The following is a 26393-nucleotide window of genomic DNA, read 5'->3' as shown; positions in this document are numbered from 1 at the left end:
TATCTTGTCCTCATCCTCCGATACACATTCTTTCAGTTTTCTGCTTTTCTGGAGTTTCCTGGTCTTCCTTAACAGGAGCTTGCTGCTGTTACCACGTTTGTCTTCTTTCCCATACAATAGTGCCAAGTAATAAGAATTTAAAAACCAGTCTGAAATTCTCATACTTTGCATAATCTTCTTTCTCCTTGAGTTACAAATAAGGTATTGTATTCAATTAGACTCACAGCAGGTGAAAACCCCAATTAGTGAATCCATTTTCTTGGCTTTTTTTCTCTACCTTACACCCACACACCACTTTTTTTTTTTTTTTTTAACAATAAAGGGGAACTCTGAGTCATTCCTCAATTGAAAAGCAAATTAACCCTTTGATCTCCCAAATCAAACTATTACCCACTCAAGAACATCTGGGAGAAAACATGAATGTTGAAAGATTAAAGGATTAAGGCCTATTGACTTTATAATTTGATTTTATATATAAAAAAAACAACACCAGTTTAATGTAGTTCTGATTGCTCTCTCTAAATCCACAAGAGCTTTTTAGTAATTCTGATTGACCTCAAAATTATACTTTTGCTTTATAATGTAAGCAAGTAATACCACTCTTATTCCAAATTAGTTTTAAACTACTCATAATTTATTATAAAAATATATTTTGTTTGCAGTGTAAATGATTACTGTCTTGGGATTTTTAACTGAAGCAAATCTATATGCCGTACTTAATTTTAAGCCATTTATCTGATAAAAACCAGACTTCTTCCTGTAGAAAATAAAACAGGATTACAGGGTAAGCAGAATTTTAATTCCCTGTGGTGCTTTTCTTATCCAAGGACTATTCAGTCAATTTGGACACCTACACAGAGACCTTAATCAGAAGGAGAACAGTTTGTATTTCTTACACTGTAGGCTTGTGCCGGACTGTATCTGATCAAGGTGTCTGTCTCTTCAACATTTACCAACACCAGGCACTTAAGGGGAAATTGCAGCCCCTTAATAAAGGAAGGGTAATCTGCTTTCGGTGGAGTTGCCTTCTTAATAATTAGAGACTGGCTTAGTACCCCAAAACTCAGGAAAAGAAAAGATGAAATGGATTTTCAGGTAGTGTGACTGCACGGCTTGCTGCCCAAATGTTCATGGAACCTGTACATTCAAGAGTTCTCATTTTCCAAACCTAATACGTTATTTTCAGAATTCTGTCACTTTTCTATAAGGAAAGAGCCACAGATATGCAAACTTTAAAAATTACGATATGAACATAAAACAACTGATTCTCAAATAGTATTGCTTGGGTATAAACCTGCACAGGTTTTATGAGGGAGATCAGCATCAGCACCCCATGTTACAGATAAATAAGGAAACCTGAACATAGAAATGGGTAGGGACTCGCCTAAAAGCACGTAGGAGGGCAGACCTAAGTTTGCTTGTAAGATTAGCACTTAATTTCTTTAGTTTTTCTGTCACTGAAAGTAAAGATACAGCATTTTCCTATCAACTAAGTGTTTTTTTTTTTTTTTCCTCTGTTTCTGTGAAGCGTGTAGTGCTCCTTGTAAGCATGGCTTTACTATTTCTCAGTTATCTGGGCACTGGATTAGCAAGCGCTTGCCTTGCATATAAGAAGACATTGTGGTGCCCTGTGTTGGGCTGGCTAATCCGCTATGCTGTTTGAGCCTATTTTCTTTTTCTTGGTATAAATAAATACGAAGAATCACTTGGGATGGCACAATGACACTTTTCTGGATCATCTGTCTTAAATATGCTCCAAGGGCTGACACCTCCAGGATGTCTTCTGTTTGTTGATAGCCCTCTCAGACAAGCCAAGAAGAGAAGACTGGTTTGGATGATGCTTTTTTTTTTTTTTTCTGTTCACACATTACCACTGCAAGTACACTAAAACACTGTAAATACAATGAAGAAAATAGTTTTGAAATTCTACATTCATTTTCCCCAAAGCTGCACTGTAAATTAAACACTTGGTAAAACATGCATTGCTATGTATAGTTATAATCAGTTATTTGCACCGTGGGAGGGCTGAGGAGGGAGCATGCCACTTCCCATTCGGAGGGAAACCCAGTTTGTGTCCTGCATGAAGGGAGATGAGTAAGTGCTTCTTCTTAGACAGGGATCGTCCTTCACACCGTAAGGCAGCCGTGTTCTTCTGAGGCGTTCTTGCATCAGAGTAGGAAAAATGTGTATTTTTTAAAAATAAAACTATTTCTGTAGTAAATGTTGCAGAGCTTGCAGCAATTTAATGCACAGTATGGAAAGTATCGTTACACAGCATGTGTAACAGGAGGATGTGTATCCCTGCCGAATACACAATGGCACAAGCTCTGCCTTCCTTTACAAACCTCCTTTGGGCTATGCCTGCTTTTACTGTAGTAAAGACACCAGATTAAACAGAAGTCCTAGCTACTCTGCAAGATGAGCATCACAGAGCCTTAGGAGCAGTGTGTGTGTGCCTTTTGTCGTGCCACACTGCGTGCTGTTAATAGAAGATGAATGATAGGATGCCTGTCATTTTAGGTTTATTAAATATATGTATGAATTTCATCCTGTTAAAATCTTGGACAGGCTAACTGGGAGAAGGTAAAATTCTTAGCTGGAAGTGGCAATGCAGACAGCCAGCAGTAGCAGAGCGTTTATTCAGCTCACTGCCAGGTGTATGATCCTAACTGAGGTGCAGATTGCAAGACTTCCAGTCCGGAGAGCAAATAAGGTTACATGCACCACTGGATGCAGTGGATAGCACATCCCAGTTCCACCAGTGCTATGAGCTCTGCAGGTAAGCACCTGGAAATACCAAAAGCTCTTCTCTCCCTCCCATGCCAAACCACATGAAGTAAAGAAAATTAAGAATGGAATAACCCCTGCTCTTCTGGGATGGAGATGAACTGGGGTTTGGGTAGTCAAAAGAATGGAAAGATCAAGAAGCAAAATGCTGGCAAAACGATAGATAAATAAAAATATTAAAAATAAAACAACCACCCTGCAGTAAGGTTTCTGGAAAGCTAACCAAAAAAAGAGCCTATAAAAAAAGACTTAAACTCTCTCAGCAGCAAAAAACTTATGCCAAGCAAAACTGCATGCTAATCTTGACAATCTACAAATAAGACTTGAAAAATAGTAATTATACATCATAAGTTCTTGGTTGGAGGAATCTGTATTGGCAAAACGAATGGCTATCATTTCAGTGAGTGAGGTTGTGAAAAAGTGCAGACTAATAAGGATAAATTAAACAAAACAATGAAGGCAAACTCTATTTCTTACTTTCCTTTGCGTTCCCAGTTAGAAATAAATGACTGTTTTGCCTCCTGGGGGATTAAAATAAGCAGGATTTCATAAACTCTCTTGCTCACTGAGTCTCTTTTCACCTCCAAATCTTACTTTCTGTGCATAAAATTATGTTGCAAACACAGAAGCTGGCTTCCCAGATCATGAACTTCTCTGCTGTTTCCCATCAATATACAGGTCTCAAGCGCAAGAAACTCCATCTTGCAGGCCTCCTTCACTCAGAGACCCCAAAATGTGATGCTAGCTACAGATCACCGTGCATTCCTGGTGGTGGAGGCCACTTGCAAGCAGCTCTCTCTTCCAAAGCCTTCCACGCACAGTAAAGGAGAAGCATGCATTCCCTTTTCACTAATCTACTTTTTGTTTGCATCCCATGAAATATGTATTACTGACACTCTCATCAGGTCTGTTTTTATGACTAAAACCATACAAACAGAAATTTTTTTCCTTCATTCATGACATTTTTTCCAAAAGAGCTCTGTGCAAATATTATCTTGAGGAGAAAATACTCATTTTGCCAAAAAAAAAGCCACCTAGATCACACTAGGAGATTACATGTCAGGATATTCCACTGGTAAGACTACAGTTAAGTATTCAAAGAAGAGGACAATGGAAATCTATTGCATTTGATAACAGCTACAAGCAGGCAAGTTTCCAGTCAGACCACTAACCAAGCAAACTTTGCATCTTTGAGTTACTGCGTCCATTTTTTGTGTCTGTGTTTTAGCAATGGGTCCCTTGCAGTGTTCTTACAGAATTTTAACTTCTGTTGCTTTAAAATATACTTTAAACCTGTCATAGCTACCATATTGTTTCTTCAATGATTATAATATACATAATATTTTAATATATTATTCTAACAAAAAGGGTCCCTGACTATTTTTATGTACACACTAAGCTCTTCCATCATCTTCCCAAGCATGACCCTAGCAGGTATGAGAAGGCCAAGGGCTCTTCCTTACCTTTTCCTAGACTGGGCCACACAGAATCCCAATGTGAGAAAGAGAGAGCTCTCCCTCCCCAGTAAATCAAACTTGGTTTGATTTAGTCTCCAAACTGGAGAGGCTTCAGCTTCTTTGCTATGCTGTCTCTCAGTACCTTTGGCGAGAAAAGCTTACCCTTCCTGCATAGCACAACTGCTTTGCTCTCTCTTCCTAAATGTCCAACATAGGGGTTCAGAAATCAGGGGAAAGCATAGCTCTGCACGTGGGGGAAAAGAAAAAAAAAAAAAACACCTACAGAAGCTGATGGCAGGAGGCAGCAGCTCCACCTAACAAGCCTCACCAGTAAATCTGTCCAGACTAACTCCTTCATCTGATCCAGGTGATGTTTCTCAGGGTTTATTTGCATAGAAATGCAGTTTCAAGTTAAGGTTGTGCAACTATTCACAGATTGAGGTCAGACTTCACAACAACAAGAGAAGTAAAAGCCTCTCATTCGACTTTTCTGAAATAAAAACTTTTAAAGTTCTTTCCAAAACAATAATCTATGACAAAATGTACTTCTTTCTATTTAATTCTGTTTGACTACAACATGAAGCAATCGTTCACACAGTCCTGACAGCGTGTGCTGTCTGTAATGGCAAGTAGCAATAGTCTCATCTTGTCCATGCCAAAGAGTGAAAATTAATGTTTATATATACATTCATTTGAAACAAGTGTAGACATACAGATATTTACATCAGCAAGTGTTTCCAGAGACAGATGAATCAGTATCATCTACCATGGAGACAAATCCTAGGTCACGGATATTAGTTTATCCTAATGGAATCTAAATTTAAGTTAGCACTCAAATACTGCGGTAAAGACAGATATAGAGGAATTTTCAGGGATGATAAAAAAATATTTCATAGAGTCATAGAACGGCTTGGGTCGGAAGGGATCTTAAAGATCATCTAGTTCCAGCCTCTCTGCCATGGGGTGGTTCCTTATTTCTTAGCTAGGTGTAAGAAAAGAATTTCGTTCAAGTCTCCTGTGGCAAGTTCAAGCATTTACACTTTGGAACATACTTCACATCATTCCAGATGGCTTCTGCTCCATTTATTTACTTAACTATAATTTGGTTCTTTCTAACTACGTAGTCCTCACAGCTCTTGAATGTAGGCATCTTTGTGTAGCTCCTTCTGTATCCAGCACACTAGTTTGCTGTTAATTCTGGAAACAATCCTGTGGAAGTTAGCTGATGAGAGAAAAAAAGTCTTGCTAGACTGTATTTCACAGTTTAAACTTGATGTTTAAGTCTAATAATGGGAATGCATTTGATAAAACTCAATCTCTGGGTATACTTTCATTATTTTCTGACTTTGAATCCAGCCAAACCTCTCACAGTACATTTCAACAAGGCTTCCCTTAACTTGCAATTCTACCAGCATGCCTTCACTCCACTCACTGATCTCTGTTATCGAAGAAAATGGAGACTGTTGGTGAACAAATAAGCCTGCAGAGGAAGATTCAAAAGATGGCAAAGCAGCCAGATTAGCCATGGAAAAAACTTGCAGTGAGAATCAGAGATGCCTTGTCTACCCAAGTCAAAGAGCCTTGACACAGGAACACAGATGACTTTTGGGACCTACCATAATCCACTGTCAAATCAAGGACAATGGTGGAGCTCAAAATCAGCCAAAATATATTTCCTCTTTCTGTACTGAACATTCATCCACACTGAACCAACCAACCAAATTAGTAATGTGGATTTGGAACTTATTTTCATCTTTAAGAAACAAAAGTGCCTCTAAATCCTGAACATTCCGTACAACCCTAAAATATTAGGGAGTTAAACCATGTTTATGCTCCACATTAACATTCTTAGACCCCCGTGGCTACAATCTACCATCCTTGAACATATTATCAGAAATGTCACCCTACCTACAATTCCACCACATCAACATCTTCTGCTTTTTCTAAAATAGTCTAGACTTAAATAAAAAATTCTTATTGCCAGGCCTAAGAGAAGTAACCCATCTTTACCATCTTCCTTGCCACCTGATACACAATTCCAGAATATATTAAAAGTTCAGACTACCTAACTTATCTGTCAGAAACATCACAACACAGTTTTTGTTAACTCCCTCTCAAGAAAAAAGAAAAAAAAAGTATTAAATTCAATCAAGATTTCTCCATATCTATATATGCCAAGCATTCACAGGATCCAGACCATTGTGTATTTCATACTGTCCACTTGGACTACTACCATCTTTTATGCTGACATAAATTTACCAGGCTTAGATAACACTACCGACTGTGTAGAAAATGATTTTCTCAATGTTCTTAATGTTAGAAAGAAGGCTCATCCGAACTCACACTTCCTGTCTTAGAAAACATTACAACTGTTTGCACATTCATCTTAATTCATCCAACACAGCACAATCAGACTGTCATATTACGAAAATATAATGTTGTTTTAAATTATCATTGTTCTCTTGAAGTAAATAATTTTCCTTTAATTACTATCAACAGCTTTGGCTCACAATTGCCAGCTTAAGAACCAAATGTCATTTTGCAAACAATTATCACCACTTCAGTTAATGTCTTTACACTAATATGCATCAGTCCGGGGAAAACAAAGCACAAATCTTCACTTTACCTTCTAAATAAAATCTGGGTTAAGATACGTGATGTCTAAATACTTTTGTGTCCCAGTAATGAAACTTGTTTTTGCTTATGGACATTGCACATTTTATCAGTATTCAGAAATTAATCTCTTGCTTCTTTTCCATAGTTTTGTTGCTGCAGTTGGTCTTACTCTTAAAAATCTGCATTTGTTATTTCTCAAATTATTATCCTTTCACCCATGTCCTTCAATTTGTTCTGTTTTTAGGGTAACTAACAGAGCAAATAACTTATTAAAGATAAAAATAGTTTTGCAAAGATTTGCAAAGCTGACAGCCTAAAAATTTTGCCGAATGGAACCCAAGTAGAGACTAAAGGATTAGACCCTATCTAATCCACTGCTTTTATCAAATCATTGTATTTTATGCTGAACTAAAACCTTTGGAGAGTTTTTTTTTTTAGCAGCTTGCCATACTGTTTATTCATTTGGCTTTATTCTATGAATTACAATCTGGAAATCAAAGAGAAGAAAGATTTCTTGTTTGTGAGTATGGCATCATCATTAAAAGTCTTCCATCCCCCAAACGAATAAATATAATAATTTTCTTAGACTCTATGCCATATTGATACTATTTTTCTGTTAACTTGCTTGGTAAACATTACACTTCACTGAAGCTAGCATTTATTTAAAAATATTAAATTGGATTATATGCAATGAATATAATCATTTGGTGATGATAGCACACTCCATTGGGTCAGAGATGAAGAAAGTGACTGGTTTTGATAGTTGTTTCCATGTTAACTTTGTTCATGAAGCTTGCTAGTAATCTGGAGACAAACGAAGCCAGTGGCACTGTATTTATACTGTCATTTAATCAAATGATTTAGTTTATGAAATAGCCAAGAGAGATCAGCTTTCCAAATCTGACAGTATGTTGGTTATGCATCCTTTCTAAAGGCACTTTATTTTATATCTACGCTGCTATGTGTGTCTGACCTGAAAATAATAGTCACCTCTTGGGCCAAGTTTCACACAGTGGCTCTTTTTCATATTGCTGAGAGCTTGGCCACTCTCAAGTAGACTGGCCACGATACTGCTCTACTTCCCAGTTAGTGCTCCCGTGGACTTGAGGTGTAATTGACGTGTACACTTATTTGTTTATTATTTTTAAACTGTCTGAACTACTGTGGGAATTGTTCTGGTCCAGGAGAGCAGTTTCTTTATGAAACTAGTTTGGCTTGTCCCTGCAGAATTAGATCCATCATGTTTAGTGGCCAAAACATCTCCCTCCATTGAGGGAACCAGGAGAGTTCTAGATTAAACTGCTGTGATTTGAATGCCATGCAGTAAAATATAGGCACGAAAGCTTTGCTGAACCAGATCCTCAAGCTTTCTTGATGACCCTACCAAAGCAATCAGCTGGTAATCAAATTAATTATCTTTAAGTGGTGTATTTCTAACCAGAAATCAAGTGATTTGACAAAAACGACTCATGGTCAATGAGGTCAATTATGACTATGAAATCTTACTTCCTTTTAAAGTGTACTGACTGCTCTATATGCAATTTCTAAAGTTTGCAGCAGTCAAATTGTCTAAAGAAAAACTATTATTTCCATTCCAAAACTCTATAAGCTGGCACATTTTGACAGATTTTACTGAATTCAAGAAGCACTGCTGGTGCATACCAGCAGAGAACCTGGCCTCTCACAGCATTTCTTTCTAAAAATTTCATTATATGCAAATGAAAGGTCTAGGTAGCACTTTTCTAAAAGCAACTGGTAAAAGGTAGGACTCGGAAAGAAGGACACATCTGCTCTCTTGGACTCCTCTGTATTCACAAAGACTACAGCGTCTTGCCAAGTTTGTAAAATGCAAAAACGTAGTGTGCAATGACAATGCTCTAACCCTTTTAGTGCATCTCCTACTACCTACTGAGCTGAATTTTACCTCCAGACAAAATTTTGGCTGCATTCCTTAGTGAGTACAGGTTGTTCTGACATTGGCAGAATATAATATTCTCCCACTTAAACAATTTGATGAATTTTTAATTTCATCAGCTTGGTTGTTCCTAGATGGGCACAGTTTATATAAATCAATTCCAGCCACCAATGTCAACATTAAAAAAGAACTCTTCTTAATTTAGATCATAATGCTGAAATTATACTTTTATCCACTTTATATTTTTGTGTAATTTGCAATTAAGAGGGTAATTTGATTTTATTAATTATTAATTCTAATTATTATATGTAGAACAATTTAAGTGTCTGCCAGTAGTTTTTTCTCTTTCTAACTCAACATTTAATAAAGTGGTAAGTTTGACACTACGTAATTTGGTGAGAAATTTAGCACTGTATTTCAATGAATACAAGACGAAGCACAGTGTTTGAAAAATGTACTACATATAAGCAATGCAGCACTATTCTATATTATTATTCTTACATATGCATTTATCATATAAATATTATTGGTTTCAATAATGTCTATTTTATAAATAAATTTGGGTCTGATACTCCTTACCTTGACATTATCAGGATGACCACAGGTAGGTATATGGAATTAGGATTGTAATATGAGTACTAATTTACTAAAAATACTGCAGCACCAACCTTGGATTGGTAGGTATGTAAGAGCAGAACTGGGATTTTTATTTTTAAGTAACCCTTCCTGTTTATTTTATCAATAATATATATATAAATATATATAAACCAGATTAAGGTATGATGCAGTTGTAGAGTGAGAAGTACATAGAGGAACCAGGGGACTTTAACCCTAACTGCATATTCCATCAGTCAATGTCCTAACCCAAGGTCAGTCTACTATAAGGTATAAGGTAATAAATAAATAAATAAATAAATAAGAATTCCTACATCTTCTGCAGGCATAGGAATAGGATAAAGGTGGATAGGGAAGCAGTGGGCATACAGTATAATAACTTCCAGCTGGTACATTGTCTGTCTACTGGTAGGTATGTTGATATAAATAAATGATCAAAAATAATATAATAAAAAAATAAAAAGATCAACAAAGCCTGGATGAGTTTTTCGAAATAAAATCAGACTTTGCAGCACAAGTGATATGAAAGCAGCAAGATGATTAAAATGCAGAATCTTATTTATTATACATTAGGTAGATCAAAGCTTCGCAGTGATAACAAGGCACCGAGTGGATGTTGCCACCTGTTTGGCCTCACTTGCAATGGGAACCTGTTAGTAGAAGCTGTGTTAAAGGTTGTCACTGTGCATTAGCCTTATGAACAGCTTACATTAAAACACCAAGATTATTCTTATTTTGTTGGACAGATTTAATCATTATTCACCAGCAGAAATGTTACTTTCTTCGTAAATACAATAAAAGGAAATTTGTGTAGTTCAGGAGAGTTTCTAACCTCCCACCCCCCAAAAAAGGTTGAAGGTAAATTCTCTTATTGAGACACATCCTATACTTTTCTGAGATGGTGGCAGAAATGGCCTGAAGGGAATAAAATTAGAATGTATTTCTGCTGTGATTTTGGAGAGAGTGCTGAGCCTTGCAGCGGTATATGCTCAGAGAGGAAAAACTGTGGCAAGCAAATTATCTAGGGAAATAAAAAAATCTGGAAAACAGGGCAGGAGGCAGTTTTATTAGATTTTTGGGGGGTTGTTTCTCTGTTTCGTCGAATTTCAACAAAAGAGGAAAGCTATGACAAGCAAAGTATGTGGGTGTAAATGTGTTACAGTTATTGGGAGACTCTGGTAGAGGGAGAATTGAGGAAAGCTGAAAAACTGTAAGAGGCAACAAGACAAGGCAAGACAAGGCAGTGATGATCTGTGTCAGTGTCCTTGAAACTTGCTGCAGAACTGGCAAAACAGATGAGCAGAACTTGCAGTCTGGAGATTAGGATCTCAGAGTTTTAAATTAATATTTTTAGGGGATAAACTTATGCATAACTGAAAGAAAAATGAAGAGTGAGTAAAGATTCAGAAAAACCTGTTTTAAGTCAGCAAAAATTCAATCAGGGTTTATAAAACTGGGGGAAAAAATAAGTACTTTAAAACAACATGTACCAAAGGAGAATTGTTTGGGAGATCTCTGAGTGTTATAAATACACACAACAAATATATCAATCAAAACTGGTGTAGGGACCAACTTAGGAGAAAGGAGACCCATTGCCTGACTCCATCCAAGCATAAGAGGACTAGTGAGAGACTGCACAGTGTGCACATACCTTAGGTGAGTTTGATAAAGGATTCACGCTGACAGGCTCCTTTCCGTTCCTTATTTCTAGAATAGTGGACAAATGCCTCAGAGCAAAGCACTGCTAAGGGTTTTGTGCTCAGTTTTCTCAAGAGAAAACTGTACAGATAGAGATTCACGTTTTGCCAGCAGCAAACGTTTAATCTACAGGACTATGGGCACCGATGTGAAAAACCATGATACATGAGGAAATGCTGAAAGCCAGATTCTGATCACTTTTACACTGCTGAAAATAAGAAGTAACTGCTGAAATCAATGAGCATATCTTTCAATCCAAGCAAGCTGCTTTTGGCACAAAGCTTAAATTTGATTTCCAAACTTCTGACAGTAAGTCTGATGGGAGCCTAAGATGACCCCACCGTAACTCAGAAGGCTCAGTAGGTTTTTCTGCTCATTTGAGGTTGCTTGAGTGCAATGAAATGTTTATTTCCTCCAAACTGGAAGTAGGAGAAGAAATGATAGCATCTGTAAGCAAACACAAACACACAATGACCCTAGCAGTACAGTTTTCGGTACTTTTGTGCCATGGCAGAATTGAAATAGTGGAAGGGCAGAAGAATTGGTAATGTGCAGGAGAAAACACCGGTCAAATAGGAAGACAGAGCGCACTGTCTGCAATTCAGCAGTCTGCTAAGTGTTTTACATTGTTTGGTAATATTACAGCAGTATTAAAAGAATAAGCACTTCCACTAACAGGCAGCAATTAAAAGAACAAATACAGCTGAGTGCACCTACGGCCAGAAAGATAACCTCTTGGTGTTTTTTCATTTATGCCTGCAGTGACACTTTATGTCAAAATAGCTCAGTTCAAAAGGCAGAAGTCCAAATCAGTGTTTGAAAACTGTGGTGAGCTCATCCACAAGAGACCTTTGGGGTCAGATTTTTAACCTCTACTGTTCAGGTGCCACTTCAGTAAACTGGAGTATAGGGATCAAACATGCTGCTCGACATCAGGGTCCGACTGACTAAATTGCTCTCAGTGGCAGAAATCAGGAGTAAATTTCCTTCTAAAAACTGAAGTAAAATTTCAAGATGCCTTTATTCTAGCACTTGCTCTAACAGATTATAGGTGGAGAAACGAATATGTTTTAAGTTTAGTAGTTCTTGCTCTCGTTTTGTTTGTTTGCTTGTTTTCATTCCTGTGGTCACTGATGTTTCCAGCTTCCACTACAAAATACATACTCAGTTACACTCAGGAAAACAGCCACAAAACATTTATTTCCAGTGTTTCTACAGGTTGAAGTTTAGTGTGATTTTGAACAAAATTAATACATGAAACATTAAATTGAGGATATTTCATTTGCTTACTTCTGCTTCCAGAGTTCACTCTTTAGAAGGGGAATCTGCAGAAAGTACAGAATATCTGAAATCCGTACTCACAGAAGAGCATCTTCTGTATTTCTAGACCAAGCTTAGAAACATCTTTAATGAAGAACAACTTCAGTAGCTTTTTCAAGGATGCACATAGGTAAAGGGAGGATACATATTTATACTTTGGGAAATGCAGTTTACCCTTTTTGTATAAACAAGAAACTGGCAATTTCCTCTCATTTGCCACACCACTACTCAAGTGACTGTCTCTGAAAGAAAGAAGTCTGGAATGGAAAATAGTAATCAGTCACTGATCTTTCCCAGACCTAGCCTCTCTCTGCCTGTTATTATTACAATAAACAAAACCATAAAACTCTTGCACTTTAGGTAAATCTTTCTAATGATGTTACAGTTCAATGTTAGTGATGAGCTAGTAATCTAAAAGATCAGCGAAGTTGATCTAAAAAAATGTAGGTTACTTATTTGATGGTTAAAAGATTCAGTGTTGCAAGAAACTATAAATTAACGTCTTCTGATTTTTATATATATATATATATATATAAAGCTTACTTAGAATTCTAAGCACTAGACCTTTTATTTAAGTGAAGACTGAATTCTACGTTCAGTGAACATTGTTCGGTTTTTATGATGCTCCACTTCACCACTGAATTTATCTAAGAAGATCAAATGGCAAAATTCTGCAAAATATTACAGTTCAGTAAGTATCTTCACTGCAGTAGGACATGGGAGTTTAAAAGAGAGAAAATGAACTGCTTTAGCATGCTGGATCTCCCAGAAAGCATCTGACAATCAGCAAGGAAGGAAAAAAGTAGAGTGAATCAGCAAAGGTGAAAAATTAACTTCACCTAGCAAAAAGGTCAGTGTGTAAAAGAAAGAAAATAAATAGTTGAGCAAATGAAACTATATGTAAATGGTTTAGAACCTCAGAGTATGGCAATCCACTTCTATGTTTAAGCTCTTCAAGTGCCAAATGTCATTTGTCAACCCCCCACGGACAGTTTTTAGTTACCCTGAGAGCAATTTGCTCAGGTATATACATATTCACCATTTTTAAGGGTGTTCCAGTTCTGCAGGTCTCACTAGCTGAAAGATTCATCAGTGCTACAAGGGCAGGTACTAGCAAGGCAATCACTGTGTGAAAATGTGCTCCATCAGACTGAAACACAGGAATATCTTTCATGGAATGGGTTATACCCCCTAGCTTTTGCAATGCAGACAAGAGTGTTTACTTGTTAAAGACTGTTCTCTGCAAAAATCTGCAGAATGAATTTTAAGAAGATGAAGAAGAAAGAAAGAACCTTCCTGTGCCAAATTAAAACCCAGAGACATAATGCTAGAGAACATTTAGTTACTTCTAAGCTGTGCTTGTTACTGATGAGCCAGAATGCAGCAAATTAAAACAGTAGTCCTTCTACTGACCTCACCCCGCTCATCAGCTACTTTCTTTAATGCCTTCCCCTTGCTTCACTTTTCTTACTCTCTTCTCTCTGTCTACACACAAAGTATTGGTTTCTATAGTCCACATATTGCTTCTCCTGTAGCGACTGCAGGCTTCTCCTTGAACAAGACGTATGCAAACAGAATGCCTTAGGGAGCATTTAGGAGATGTGGCGCTAAACTGTTTCTCAAAGTGCCAAATACTGCTGCAGCGTGCTACCAGACATGGCCCCAGCTGGTTACATCCCCTTAAAACTTATAGTTTTAAAAAAGTAGCCAGCATCACCTCTCCCAATAAAGGACACTGGACTACACTCATAATCTACCTTGGTCTCTCTTAGAGGGACTTTAGAGGGACCCTTTTCTTCTCTCCCCAGTTCTAAACGGTGTGAGACAAGATGATATCGCAATGACGTTTCACTGGAGATAATGTCTGCACTCACATTTCAATTCCCGAGAGGGAAAAATAAAGAATATAGAAATAGCACCGTATAAACACCAGAAAAGCACAGAGCAGATGCACACTCCACTTAATGGGGCGCTGCCCGTGTTTCACCGTGTGTGCATCTTTCACGGATTCTCAGCAGAATCTGTTACTTAGTTCAGATTCTTGAGTAGAAGTGACAGACTTCATATAAAACTGCACCGTTGAGCAGCAGGCTGGCAATGAATAAATATTGCTTGGGAGGTTAGACATACACAGCTGTAGAGATCATGAAATTCAGCCTCTGTCCTGCAAAATAATTACCTCAAAAAACCGTGAAATTCTGGAACAGGGACGTCCGAATGAATATAATAATTTTACCTGAAGTACATGGGTTTCAGCCTTCACTATTTATGAATGACAAGTGAAGAAAAATCTTTTTTTGGAAACAAAAGCACAACAAAACATTTGCTGTTGCCCTGAATACTAATGATGGAAGACTGTTGCTATGGTGATGCTAATTTTAACGCTCTTGCCTGTGGACTTCATATGAACTGCCCGTTTTAACTTTTGCAAATGTCATTTACAAAATGAAAACCCATTAATGACTGGCGAGGGCACAATGTTCCACTTTAATTAGAATAATAAGGAATGCTGATGCACAAAGTACAGGTTTGTGAATTGCTACAAAGCCCACACTGTCAAAATTAATTACCACTGATGAGGATTTTGTTCTTTTTTTTTTTCAAAGGAAGCTTTAGAATAAGACAACCGTAGCTTGACTTGGAATTGAAAGCAGGCTTTCCTTTTACTATCAAGGTGGAATAAAGAAGTTTTCAAGACCGACAGTGTAGCGAAGGGTACGACTCAGCTTAGAATTGTGATCGAGCCAAGCTAAGTAAGTGAGCACTGATTTCAGTAATGGGAAAATGCAAGTGCCAATGCTGCTGGGAAAAATAAAGTACTTTTTCAGAGAACTACCTGCTCAGAAAACCAGCTATAGTTTTAGATTTGGAAAACAGAGTTTGTGTTTTTGAAGAGTGTAAAAATACAAGTTGAGGACAAGCAAATGAATAGGTGCTAGGATATGATTCTCTTTTGGGTTGGTGGGATATTGCTGCAACTTGCTAATTGCCAAGTTCTGGGCCAAGTAGACGATGTTTAGGAAATAAAAACAAAAAAAAAGCATACACATTAGCAGTAATCCTTTTTGTCATGCACCAGGCCCTTGCAAATTATGAGCATGCATATCTCGAGAGGAGAAAAAATCTGCAACTACCATTTCTGTTTCTGGGGAAATGTCTGAGCATATAAAGTAGGTACTATGTTGATAAAGGCATTTCAGTAGGACTGACTGCAACGAGGAAAGCATACTGCAATGAAAAGCATCACAGGCAGCTGCTGAGAGTACATTATTCAGACTAATTGTTATTATTAAATATCTCCATTGTAGTACTGCCTAGAGAACCTAATTTAGAGTTGAGATCCATTGTATTGCATACTGTGTGAACAGAAAGGAAACTCGCTTTCTCTTGCGAAGAACAGAGCTGAGAAGAACTTGATTTGCCTTCATGCTAAGGCCATTTCAGCACAAGATCACTGGAAATGGGGCCGGTGTGATGAGGAATAGCTGCTAAAAGAGTTTTCTAAATTCCTATTGGTGATAAACTATGTTTTAATGAATAGTCAAACTTTCTTCCAGCAGTGTGAGGATGGCATTCACTCTCACTCTACAGGTGTGCATTAGTGCTGGTTTAAAATGGGCTGGCCAGTTCTGCCATTGACCTGCTGGCTGCCGTGAACACTACTGTCCCTGCCTACAGCTAAGCAGTCGCGATGGCTGAAATTTCTTTGATTTGCACAAAAGGAAAGCACAGGGAGAATACAGATTTTGCTGAGAATGGATAGTATTTAAGAAACATGGAGCCAAAGTGTGTTGACAAACTGACATTGTAAACTGAGTTGGGCAGCTGCCTGCTGTAAAAAGCATCTGCCTTCTGTGCCGAGGTACAGCTAAAGTGAAGCAGCGGTAAGTAACCAAGCAGCAAAGCTCCAAAGTGTACTCTGAAGACAGGTGATGGAGAGAGTAACTGCCACGAAAAATGTCACAGTTTGTCTCGCATATTTTCTCATATAGGCAACAAAATAATCTGGGCTATTCTAATTCATTTTATGAATACTGTTAACACAGTTAACATAGCACTTTTTAATGAGTAAGTAATAGGTGAGGCTGAAGTAGATTACTGTTCATCTGTGTGACTGAGTACTAACTAAAAATCTCTCAGAAGAATATACCAGTTTTAAGCAGAAATCAGAAAACAAAAATATACTTGTTTGGTGCCAATAAAGGGAATAGAACAAAATATTTTAAGGATAAGCAACATTAAATGTGTAAGCAACCATAAAGTGCACATAGGGGACTTAAAGGATAGCTGACAGAGGCGGTAAAACATTGTGTAAAATAATGGAAATATCAACAGAAAACCTAGATTTTAAAGAAAACTGTTGTCGTTTGATCTTTTGAGCTTGGGACTTAATAATTATCCAATGGGGAATGCTATACAGAAAAGAGGGAAAAGACCAGTAATTAACAAGTTGCATGCAGAAGTCACCAGCACAACTAAATGACATACAGCTCTCTGTGAGGTGTTCTGAAAGTGAGGTGCTGGGGTTGCTGTTAGGGTATGACCAGGGACTTAAGACTAAAAACAGCACTAAGAGAAAGTAGGGCAAAGAGGGTGATGGGCTGGAGGCAGACAACCAGTGGGAGGACAGACTCTGCAAAGAGATCATTAAAAGGCAAGGGAGAGATGCAGAAAAAGTGAAGGGTAAGTTATTACAAGGCAAACCTTGAGCACAAGCCAAGAGAAGACAAGAAAGGACAGTGGGAAGATGCTTTGCTCAAAGTGGTGGAATGACCTAGAGGAGTGTGAACACTGAAAAGATTCTTGGAGCTAGGACAGGAAACTGTTAGTGACCTCATGAAGGGCTGTTTTAGTGGAGAAAAGGGTACAGAAGCTAGAAAAGAGTGGGCAGGAAGAAAAACGTGGACTGGAAATGGACACAAATTCCAGGAAAAATGAGGACAATGTTCTGGATGTTGAACAGTGTCAGAGGAGAGATTTGTTATGTCAAGGGCAGTCCTGAAGAAAAAGGCTTCCATGTAACTAAAGAAGTAGCAGATAAGCTTCAAAGAAAATACATCATTAAAAATAAAGTCCTAAACAAGACATTTTTATATTCTACTAGTGTCTAAGGGGCTGAAGACATTAAACAAATAGACTTGTTCTCTAACATCCAGCTCTTGGATGTCCTAAGTGTCGTTCTTACAATTTCTTGTTTTGAAATATATTGTCTGTAAATGATCAAGAAACTTGCTATGACCTCAAAGGAAACTTGTTTCAAACAGGAATCTTCTCCTTCAAACAACTGATGATTTTAAACCTTTTTTCCCTCACTGTGACAAGTCCTTTGCCTTGAGTTTTTACTACCGCAAATTAGTACAGTATCAGTTTGACGAATATGGTTTCCTTTGTCGTGGACAGACCATATGGCCAACCTTCATTGGTAGAACATTCTTTTCCTTTTTCCTTTTTTTTTTTTTTTTGGGGGGGGGGGAGGGGGGCGGATAATTTCTAAATAGGAAAAAAATGAAATTGAAGATCATTCAGCTGGGTAGGTTGATACAAATTTAGTTTAAGAATACTTAAAGATATCATCTACAAACAACAAAGTACAGAGCTGTCTAATGTGCTTTTCAGTCATCTCTGAAAGTACTGAATATGACTGTCACTTAGAGCCTGCTTTTCTTTTGTGTTTCACATCAAAGAAAATTACGAAAATCACGGGGTTTCTTTTTACAAAATATTTGGTAATTTTAAAAATGCTAATGCAAGCTCTCTATACCTACTGAAACTATTATTGTGGGGTTTAGGTTTTACTTTTTAAAGTGTTTAATTTCAGAAAAAATTTTTAATGAGCTTGAACTAGCATTCATACAAAAACACATTGAATATCAATTCTGTCTTGTGAAACCAAACTTTTAATATTCAATGACTACTTTTTTATAGTCAAGATTCAGCAAAACACAGCAATAAAAATAACTGAACATTACTGCTATCACTAAAAGCAGATAAATATACAGAAAAATATTTCACTTTAGAACTGAAACTTCTAATTTACTAATGAAATGTCCTCAGTAAAACTGCAGTATGGCTGGAGCTGGTGATAAAATGGAAGTATAGGATTCTTTTAAACACAAAACTAAATGAAATGCAAATTAATGACATGCACAACCATAATGAAGATGTAAGAAAACCTATAATAAGTGCAGGTTTGTTTACTTCAAAACTTTTTAAAGTTTAGCTGTTTAATCACATTTATCAAAGTCAACGCATGATTTATAGATTCCAGGGATTCTCAGTAAACATGGTAAAAAAAACCCTCTCTGATAGAAATTTTGCTTTAAACACTTTTCAAATTGTTCCTTAACTGTTTGGGCAGAGGTAGTCTCAGGAGTAATAGAATGCATATATATGCATATAATATATTATTTTAACCTTAAGATTCCTATCAAATTTGCATTTTTAAACCTTCAAGTGAAGCTTTAGTTGAGGGAAGATTCAGCTATGAGTTTGCTCCATATTGTTATTATCTCTGTGGTTATAGCTGAAACTAAATTATACACAAATTTCCTTAGGGACATTTACAGTCTTCTCTCTGGCTGTAATCTCTTTACTGCTGCTGCTGCTGCTGCTAGTACTTACTAGCATTTGCAATTGCTTTATCTTTTTCTGTTTTATAAAAGATGTGTGGGTAAGGTCAGCCAACAAAGCTTCCATTGATGAAGTCCTAACACTAACTACAATTAAGCAGAATTATGTTGAAGATGAAATAGATAAAAATCACTGATCTGGGAGGACATATACAGCTTCTGATTTTCTAATGAAGGTTCACCTTTTCCGTGTTTAAGAATGCAGTTGAATCCCTTAGCTTTTTGTCACATTCTTACAACATTAAAATAACAAAAAACAGTTTTCTTATACCACTGCCTGGATGGCAGATTGGAAAATACTGGTTGGAAACAAAGCTTATTTTAGTGTTTCAGTATTTTCTTTCAATTGAAATTTAAGACCTTACTTTTTATTTGCCTTTGTCATATTTATTTATTCCACATTTTCAGGTCACTGCAGCTGAAATAGTGAGAACAATAATAAATTTGTATTACCATGTACTCTTTCACTCCCACCTCCTAGAGAAGTTTATGGGATATTTCCTGCTGTAAAGGAATCATGAACATTTCTTAGTGATGAACAAAGTATTACACCCGTGACCCAGCTAGACACGCTCTGGTGTGTGATTAAGATCTTAAAAAACCATGGTGTTACACATTTGTGTTATAGTCATGATTTTTTTATGAAATCATCTGTTCCCAAGTCAAACACAGTAGCTTTCTAGCTAGCCCTTGAAGTTATAACTTCATGCCTGTAATGTCTCTCTACCATTTTTTTTTCTTATGCTTCACATAGGGCATCATAATCCTCAAGAATTAAGTTTACAACATTTTCTCCAACAGTACATCCTTGAAACAAATATGCAGTTAAATTTGTTAAAAATGAAACAAAGTCAAATACAGCTTTGTCTCTTCTACATTAGTCCTGAACAAGCGTCCTGAACAGGAAAAAAAGGAGACATGCATACTGAAATTCAAAAGGAAATCTAGGTTATTTATTGGGATAATTATTTAAAGCCACTTTTTTCAACTGTAACTTTAAAATAGTAGAAAGAAATCTAGCAGACATCTAAATTCAGAATACATGAATGTGACCAAATTATTATGGGTTTAGATACTTGGATTTTTTTACCTTTATCTACTTCATGAAACATATAAGTGAACAATAAAACTTATACCAATGACTCTTGCCCACATTTGCAGTAATTTATTGCAATCCTAAATAAGTCTGTACCCCCTCAAGGTCCCCAACCTGACACTTAGGTACAGCATTTATGCAAGCAAATTTTGGCCCTTTTGTAAAAGAGAAGGGAAGACACACAGACTCCATAGCCATTAGGTAGCAAAGTGTGTCCCCTACTCTCCACTCAGTAGGCTGTAGATGCCATTTGGTGATTGTGCTAGTCTGGTTACATAGTGTGCTACTTGGTAATGGCCTTCTGTTATGTTGCACCATACTCTGATTTTCTGAGCACAGTTGCAGTAGAAAGAGCACGAATGCTCGTCTCACCAAAACTACTTGTAAGAAAACAATTTATTCAGAGATGTTGTGATGCATTTTTTATGGTTCATTTTTCTTAAATTATCTAGCCATAGATTTCCTAATATAAAAATGTATCTGATGAATAATTGAAATTCAAAACAAATACGTAGCATGCAAGAGGCTGCCAAGCCTATAGATCATATTTGAAATTGTAATTTATCTCATAAAGTTCAACTTTTTAATCAGAAAATGAGAAGTATGCAAATGAATATTGATTATTTGATCATTTCTAACCTGTTGGTTAGAATCTTTACTGAAGTCTAAATCCAATCCTACTGACATTTATACAGTTCCCAGTTAATATATTTTGTTTTCCCTTAGCATCTCTAACCCCTAAGTACAATACAATACATACAAAAATTAGTTCTCTTGACTGATGAGCTAAAGATAAGGATATCACAAAACTGATGTGCAGCACAGAACTCATTGCAGCTATTATCCCACACATACACACCCATACTCACACGCACACAAAATCACTGAAAGGGATCCTATGAGGAGAAAACTGGTTCACATAATCCATTGTCGTGGTTCAATAAGTAAAGACTAAACAGGTCACTCAGGACAAGAAATGTGTCAAGAAAGAGAGGAATATTCTGAAAAATAGGAGCTTATTGCAGTGTACAGGAGAACTGGCATCTCAGAAGGTCAGAGAAGGAACAAACACAAGAGAGATTCAGCAGCTTCGCTGAGTTCATTTTGAAAAAGAAGTCAAACCAGGAAAAAATCCGACCTCTTCCTGACAGGCCACAGGAGAAACAGAAGCAGCCCAGCTGGTATCTCTGAATATTGCACTCGGCTTTCGCTTGACTGTTGCATTGCCCTAGATGCCAACTCTAGAGCATTGAACAGTCTGCCAAAGCCTGTGAGTCCATAGCAAATACAGCTGGTGATGCATGATATCCATTATATTTATATTCACTACTTTTTTTTCATCGGTATTGAAGCATATCTTAAAATGCAAAAATGTTAATGACAGTCCTGCCTTACATTCGACTGATGAGAAGATGAAGACAAAAAAGGCACAGAAGGTAAAGAGGGATCAACTTACTGCTGACTCTCTTGTCATATGGATGCTATTTTTCTCATGTGGAATGGGGCAATACTGTCTGTTTATATGCGGAGCTAGCTGCTTCAGAAGAGACACTGAACCAAGGGCAATACAGACACCTGATGTGGCAAGTGCTGCTTTGGAGAAAATGTCAGTCTTCTGAGGAAACAAAGGATTTATGAGATTTCTTGGTATAACAAGAATATGTAAAAAATATGAGATATTGTTCCCCATTTCCTTGAAGATTTTCTGGACAGTTGTCAGAAGCTGTCTTCTCTTTGTCTGTCATCTAAATTAAGTATGTAATTGATCTTTAAAAAAAGAAAAGTCTGACAGGCAAATCTTTCTATTTTTTCCCGTAATATGTCTAATCTTTTCAAGTTCAAAGCATTCCAGGGGAAATCAAACATAATTCCTATTTTTGAATTCTGCTCATTAAGCACACAATGTTTAAAACATGGGCTTGAAGTATATGACAATAAATTTCAGCTATCAGCAGTAGCTGTAAAATCTACTTTTATGGAAGATCTGGCACATACTGTATAAAATAAGCCCATATTGTATATGTGTCATTCAACTTAGTCAAAATTATATGGGCTATATTAATTTTTTATTCTTGATGATGGGTAGCACAGTCAAGCTACATTTAATAACTGAAGTAAAATGGAATGAAGAAAAATTAAGTAAAAACTAAAATTCAAGCAAAAAACACATTCGGCTTACAACAAATGCAACGTTTTCAGCTGCAACACATTTAATATTATGTAATTATATTCTATTACTCTATAAAGATATGAACTCCTTGTACAGTAACAAAAGTTTATTTTTCATCTCACTGCCTATAAAAATAGTTCATTTATTGCTGTCTTAGCCCCAGAGCTGGAAAGCAATGAGTAGCTGGATATAACAGATTTTAAATCCTGATGCTTTCCTTTTAATTAAGAAAGTAGAAAAGCCAGGTTCCATCCAAATTTCTCTTACCCAGCGCATTCCTAAACTGAGCAAACAAGCCAGAAAACTCCAATCCATGCCCAAAGAGTAACAACATTACCTGCATAAGACATTTTAAGATTTAACCTCCACAAAAATTAACCCTGATTTATTCTTCTCTGTAATGCTCAACATTATAAACTCTCATGAAAATTCATACTGAATGCATCTGATGACAAATTGTAAGCACTTTACTATCCACTTTGGCGCAAGCACTGTAACACCAAAGGGACCGCAGTTCCTAAGTGCTGTTCAAGTGTACCAGGGAGCTCCTTGCCGCTTCCCACACCGCACCCCACCTTACAAACAGCTCTGCTGGGGGGAAAGCACTTGTTTTCTGTCCAATACTGCCCTGAACTGAAGTTGACAGCAAGATAAAAACATTGCTGAGCACTTATCATTTGTTTCAAAAGAAGTGAAACCCCATTCGGTCGGCTGGTGGATGGCCGCAAGCAGCAGCCTGGGGTGCCCTGGCTCGGCCGGAGGCAGTGCGACTGCTGGGAGGCCCCACATCTGCTTGGAGGTGGCTCCAGGCTCGAGATCTCGCACGCACTCACAGCCCGAGCTTCAGTCTTTGAGGTAAGTTTTGGAGCTGAGGCTTAGCAGTCCTGCAGTTGATAAAGGAGGACTCTGCACTTGGACAAACCTCTAGGAAATACCGGATATTTCACTGAGGTTTTTATACTAGGTGGCGTGCTAATCTCAAGGCAGAGTGAAAAGTATTAGACTTCTCCTTTCCATCACAAAAGCTACAATTTTGGAGTGGAGACTTCAGAAGTGAAAGATAGAAAAAGATCAGAGTAGTTGTGTTTTTAAGAAGTCTGAATATGACACTTTTGGTACTTGCTACAAAGGTTAACTGTTAGCCAAGTGCACGGCTTGCAAAGCTCACTCACAGTTTCACTGAGTACACATACACAAAAATATATTATTTTGTTATGGTTCTCTATGTCTCTCTCTGTTCTGTCTGACAGATATTTCCTACTTGCTTTTGCGTCTCGTACTTATCTATGTTCTGCAGAAGAAACAATTAACCCAAGTGATTTTACCAGAACAGCAACTCTTTGCCTTATTTTATCTTAGCGGAATTTAATTCAGATAGATTCACTTATCCTGTCTCTAAGTTGAAAAAAAAAAAAAAGTAAAATAATCCTGACTTTAATCTATTTGCTTTTACAATGAAAATTATGGACTCTTAGCTTTTCTCTGTGTTGAAATTCTGCATGGTTAAACAACAATTAAAAGGGAGATTAAAAAGCAAGACAACAAAGAAGTGTGTTTATAGAACTGGCCAGCTCCAGTGTGGAGTATGCAAAAATTGCAGAATCTAACAAAAATGTGTGTCACAAGCTGATATAGTTAATGTAAGTAAAATACTCTCACAGGAAACTATAACATGGAATAGGGTAAGAAAGTGCAGATGTGTTGGCCTCAGAGTTATCTCGCTGCATAGCTAATTTATATGGATAGTCTCACATGGATCTTCTCAAGGAGTCAAATCTATGCTCCTGAGAATCCAGCTTTGTCCTCAGCAGGACAAAGTTCAGTGAACTGCTATAATCTGTGTAAGAAAATAAGCTTGGCTGGGAAATAACTTGGAAGGCTTCCTTTGTGCGAAGTACTGAGATGAAAGACTACCGTATTTTTGCAGAAGCATTTTAAATCCTTCAAAAGAATGGGCACAGCAAGAGGCTGAGCAGACAGACACTATTAACTGGAAGTCAGTTATACATAGGAAGAATAATGTCAAAGATTAGTACAAACAAAGAAGTCAACAACCACTACATTTCCACAGATCACAATGGCAGGACTATTGAATTTTGGGGTGAAAGAAAGTATGTTGCAGACTTCGGTCCAACTCCTCCTTCCTACTCCAAGGCAACAGAGGTCTACTGACGCTGTACAGTGGCCGTGTTATTTGCTGAGCAGAGTGTAAGCTGTACACAAGACAGATGCAAACAGGAGTCGGAGTATAGCTGCTTAACATCCCCTCGTGCCCCGAGAGGATGGTCACTGGAGAGGAACTGGGTTGTGCAGCATGATCAAACACTTCTGGTGTTGCACAGTACAGACTGGGCATTTTTGCTATCTGGCACTGCTTTCATTCTCTCCTCTGTGTTTGACTGGAAGATAAGAATGTGCATGTGTCTGCACATGCATACCTGGATCACAAGGTTAGCTCTGCTAAGATGTGATTTATCTCAAATTATGACGTTAAAATCTGCAGTCTTCCTACCTTCATTATCTGCCTTTTTTTTTTTTTTTTTTTTTTAGAATTTAAGAGTCTTTTTTTTTTTTTTGGTTTGGTAACGTATGCAGAAGTCTTTGAGCTGTGCATTTTTTTCATTTGCTTTTCAGATTTCTGATGAACAGTAATTGCCTGTTTTTAGGAGACAAAACTTAAATTTAGAAATTTTAATGAATAACTAAAACACTGTTAAAGAGTACAGACGTGTCTCTGCCTACTTCTGCCTTCCCATTTTCCAGATTGCCCTCCAATAAGGGTAGGATCAAGACCTCAAAGAACAGGACTGATTAAACTTAAAACTATTTTTTTTAATCTTCTCCTTTTTTTTTAAGCTAATAAAACCTTTACATGCTGTACTAGACACAAGGAATATACTGAGGAAAAAAAAAGAACATAAAGAAAAGCATTTGATAAAATGTGGTTTAGAGCAATTTTACAGGTTTTAATTCACAGGAAAAAGGAAGGTTTTTTTTCCCTCAGTAGCAGCTTGTGTGCTGGGCAAGTGTTTGGTACCCAGGATGTCCACTTGTTACTTTGGAAGCCAAGATACTTCTGCTGTCCCGGAACACAAAAATTTGATTTCTCAGGTCACTGGGGAAGAGAGAGGTGAGGCTGAACTGCTGGCCTGGCTTGTCATCCCCATAAGGAGCAAACCAAGGTAAAAGGTGGAAAAATGTGGCAGCTGGTGCAAGGCCACTGTACTGCAATTTTCATGAGGCTGACAATAGGCCAAGAGACCATAAAATGGCAGACACTCAGAATAGCTGAAACAGGCTGTGCTTTGTTGATAATTATATTTGCAGCAGCAATGATGCCCACACCAATACAATTTGAAAACAAAAAATACCAGCGTGAATAATCTCAAGAAAGAATTACTGAAATAATAGCTTTAGAGGCAACTATTTGCTACAGATTAATCAACTGTATAAAAATGAAATTTTAACCAGCCAAATCAAAAGGCTTGAAGATACCTAGTAAACATCGCTGCTGAGGATTTAACATTAAGTACTGCCTGGCTTATCACAGGCTGTGTCATTGCAAATGTGAAAATGATGAGATAAAACAGTTAAGCATCAAGGGAAAACCAGATAAAATGAAAAACAATAAAATGTGTAGCACCATTATTCTACACTGATGACAGACAGAAAATTATACAAACATTAGGAGAATGCTATCTATAGCTGCTCAGTCTTCACGGAAGCTCTTTTACAGAATTAACGATTGATAGAGAAGTAATAGTTCAAAGAATAAAGAAAGAATGTGAAAGTTAAAAAGCCAAAATGCTACAGAAAACAGGCAATTTAGTTCTGCGCAAGTATGAAATATGAGTGATGAGAATGAATGGAAAGAAAAATGACTGAGGACAGCTGGAGAAGGGAATAGATGTAACAACTCACTAAGACCCATTAAAACCTGACCAATTTGTTTTGCACCTCAAGGAAAGCAAGGTTTTCTATAAAAGTTGTAGCCAAATTTAAACTTTAATTAAAATAGTACTGCTACAACTCCTTTTACCTATTAAGATATTTTCTAAAATGAACAAAATAAAACAAATATCTTCCTTTG

General features: G+C 37.2%; 1 protein-coding gene across 28 annotated transcripts in view; it reads right to left on the bottom strand.

Annotated features, from left to right (window-relative positions):
• The window catches only part of DMD (dystrophin), a 1241706-nt gene that overhangs the window by 89484 nt on the left and 1125829 nt on the right, over positions 1 to 26393 (bottom strand). The window contains exon 63 of one of the 28 annotated variants that reach the window (XM_083850709.1): positions 1494 to 25387. The exons of the other annotated variants lie outside the window; for them this stretch is intronic. Coding sequence (XP_083706835.1) covers positions 25357 to 25387 — 31 coding nt within the window. The 3' untranslated portion in view covers positions 1494 to 25356. Of the gene's footprint in view, positions 1 to 1493; positions 25388 to 26393 lie in introns of those variants that run through there. 28 annotated transcript variants of the gene reach the window in all.

The sequence above is a fragment of the Anser anser genome (genome assembly GCF_964211835.1).
Source record: "Anser anser genome assembly, chromosome: 1".
Classification (NCBI taxonomy): Eukaryota; Metazoa; Chordata; class Aves; order Anseriformes; family Anatidae; genus Anser; species Anser anser.
Note: the sequence above shows the minus strand (reverse complement) of the source record. Positions and strands in the feature narration are given on the sequence as shown.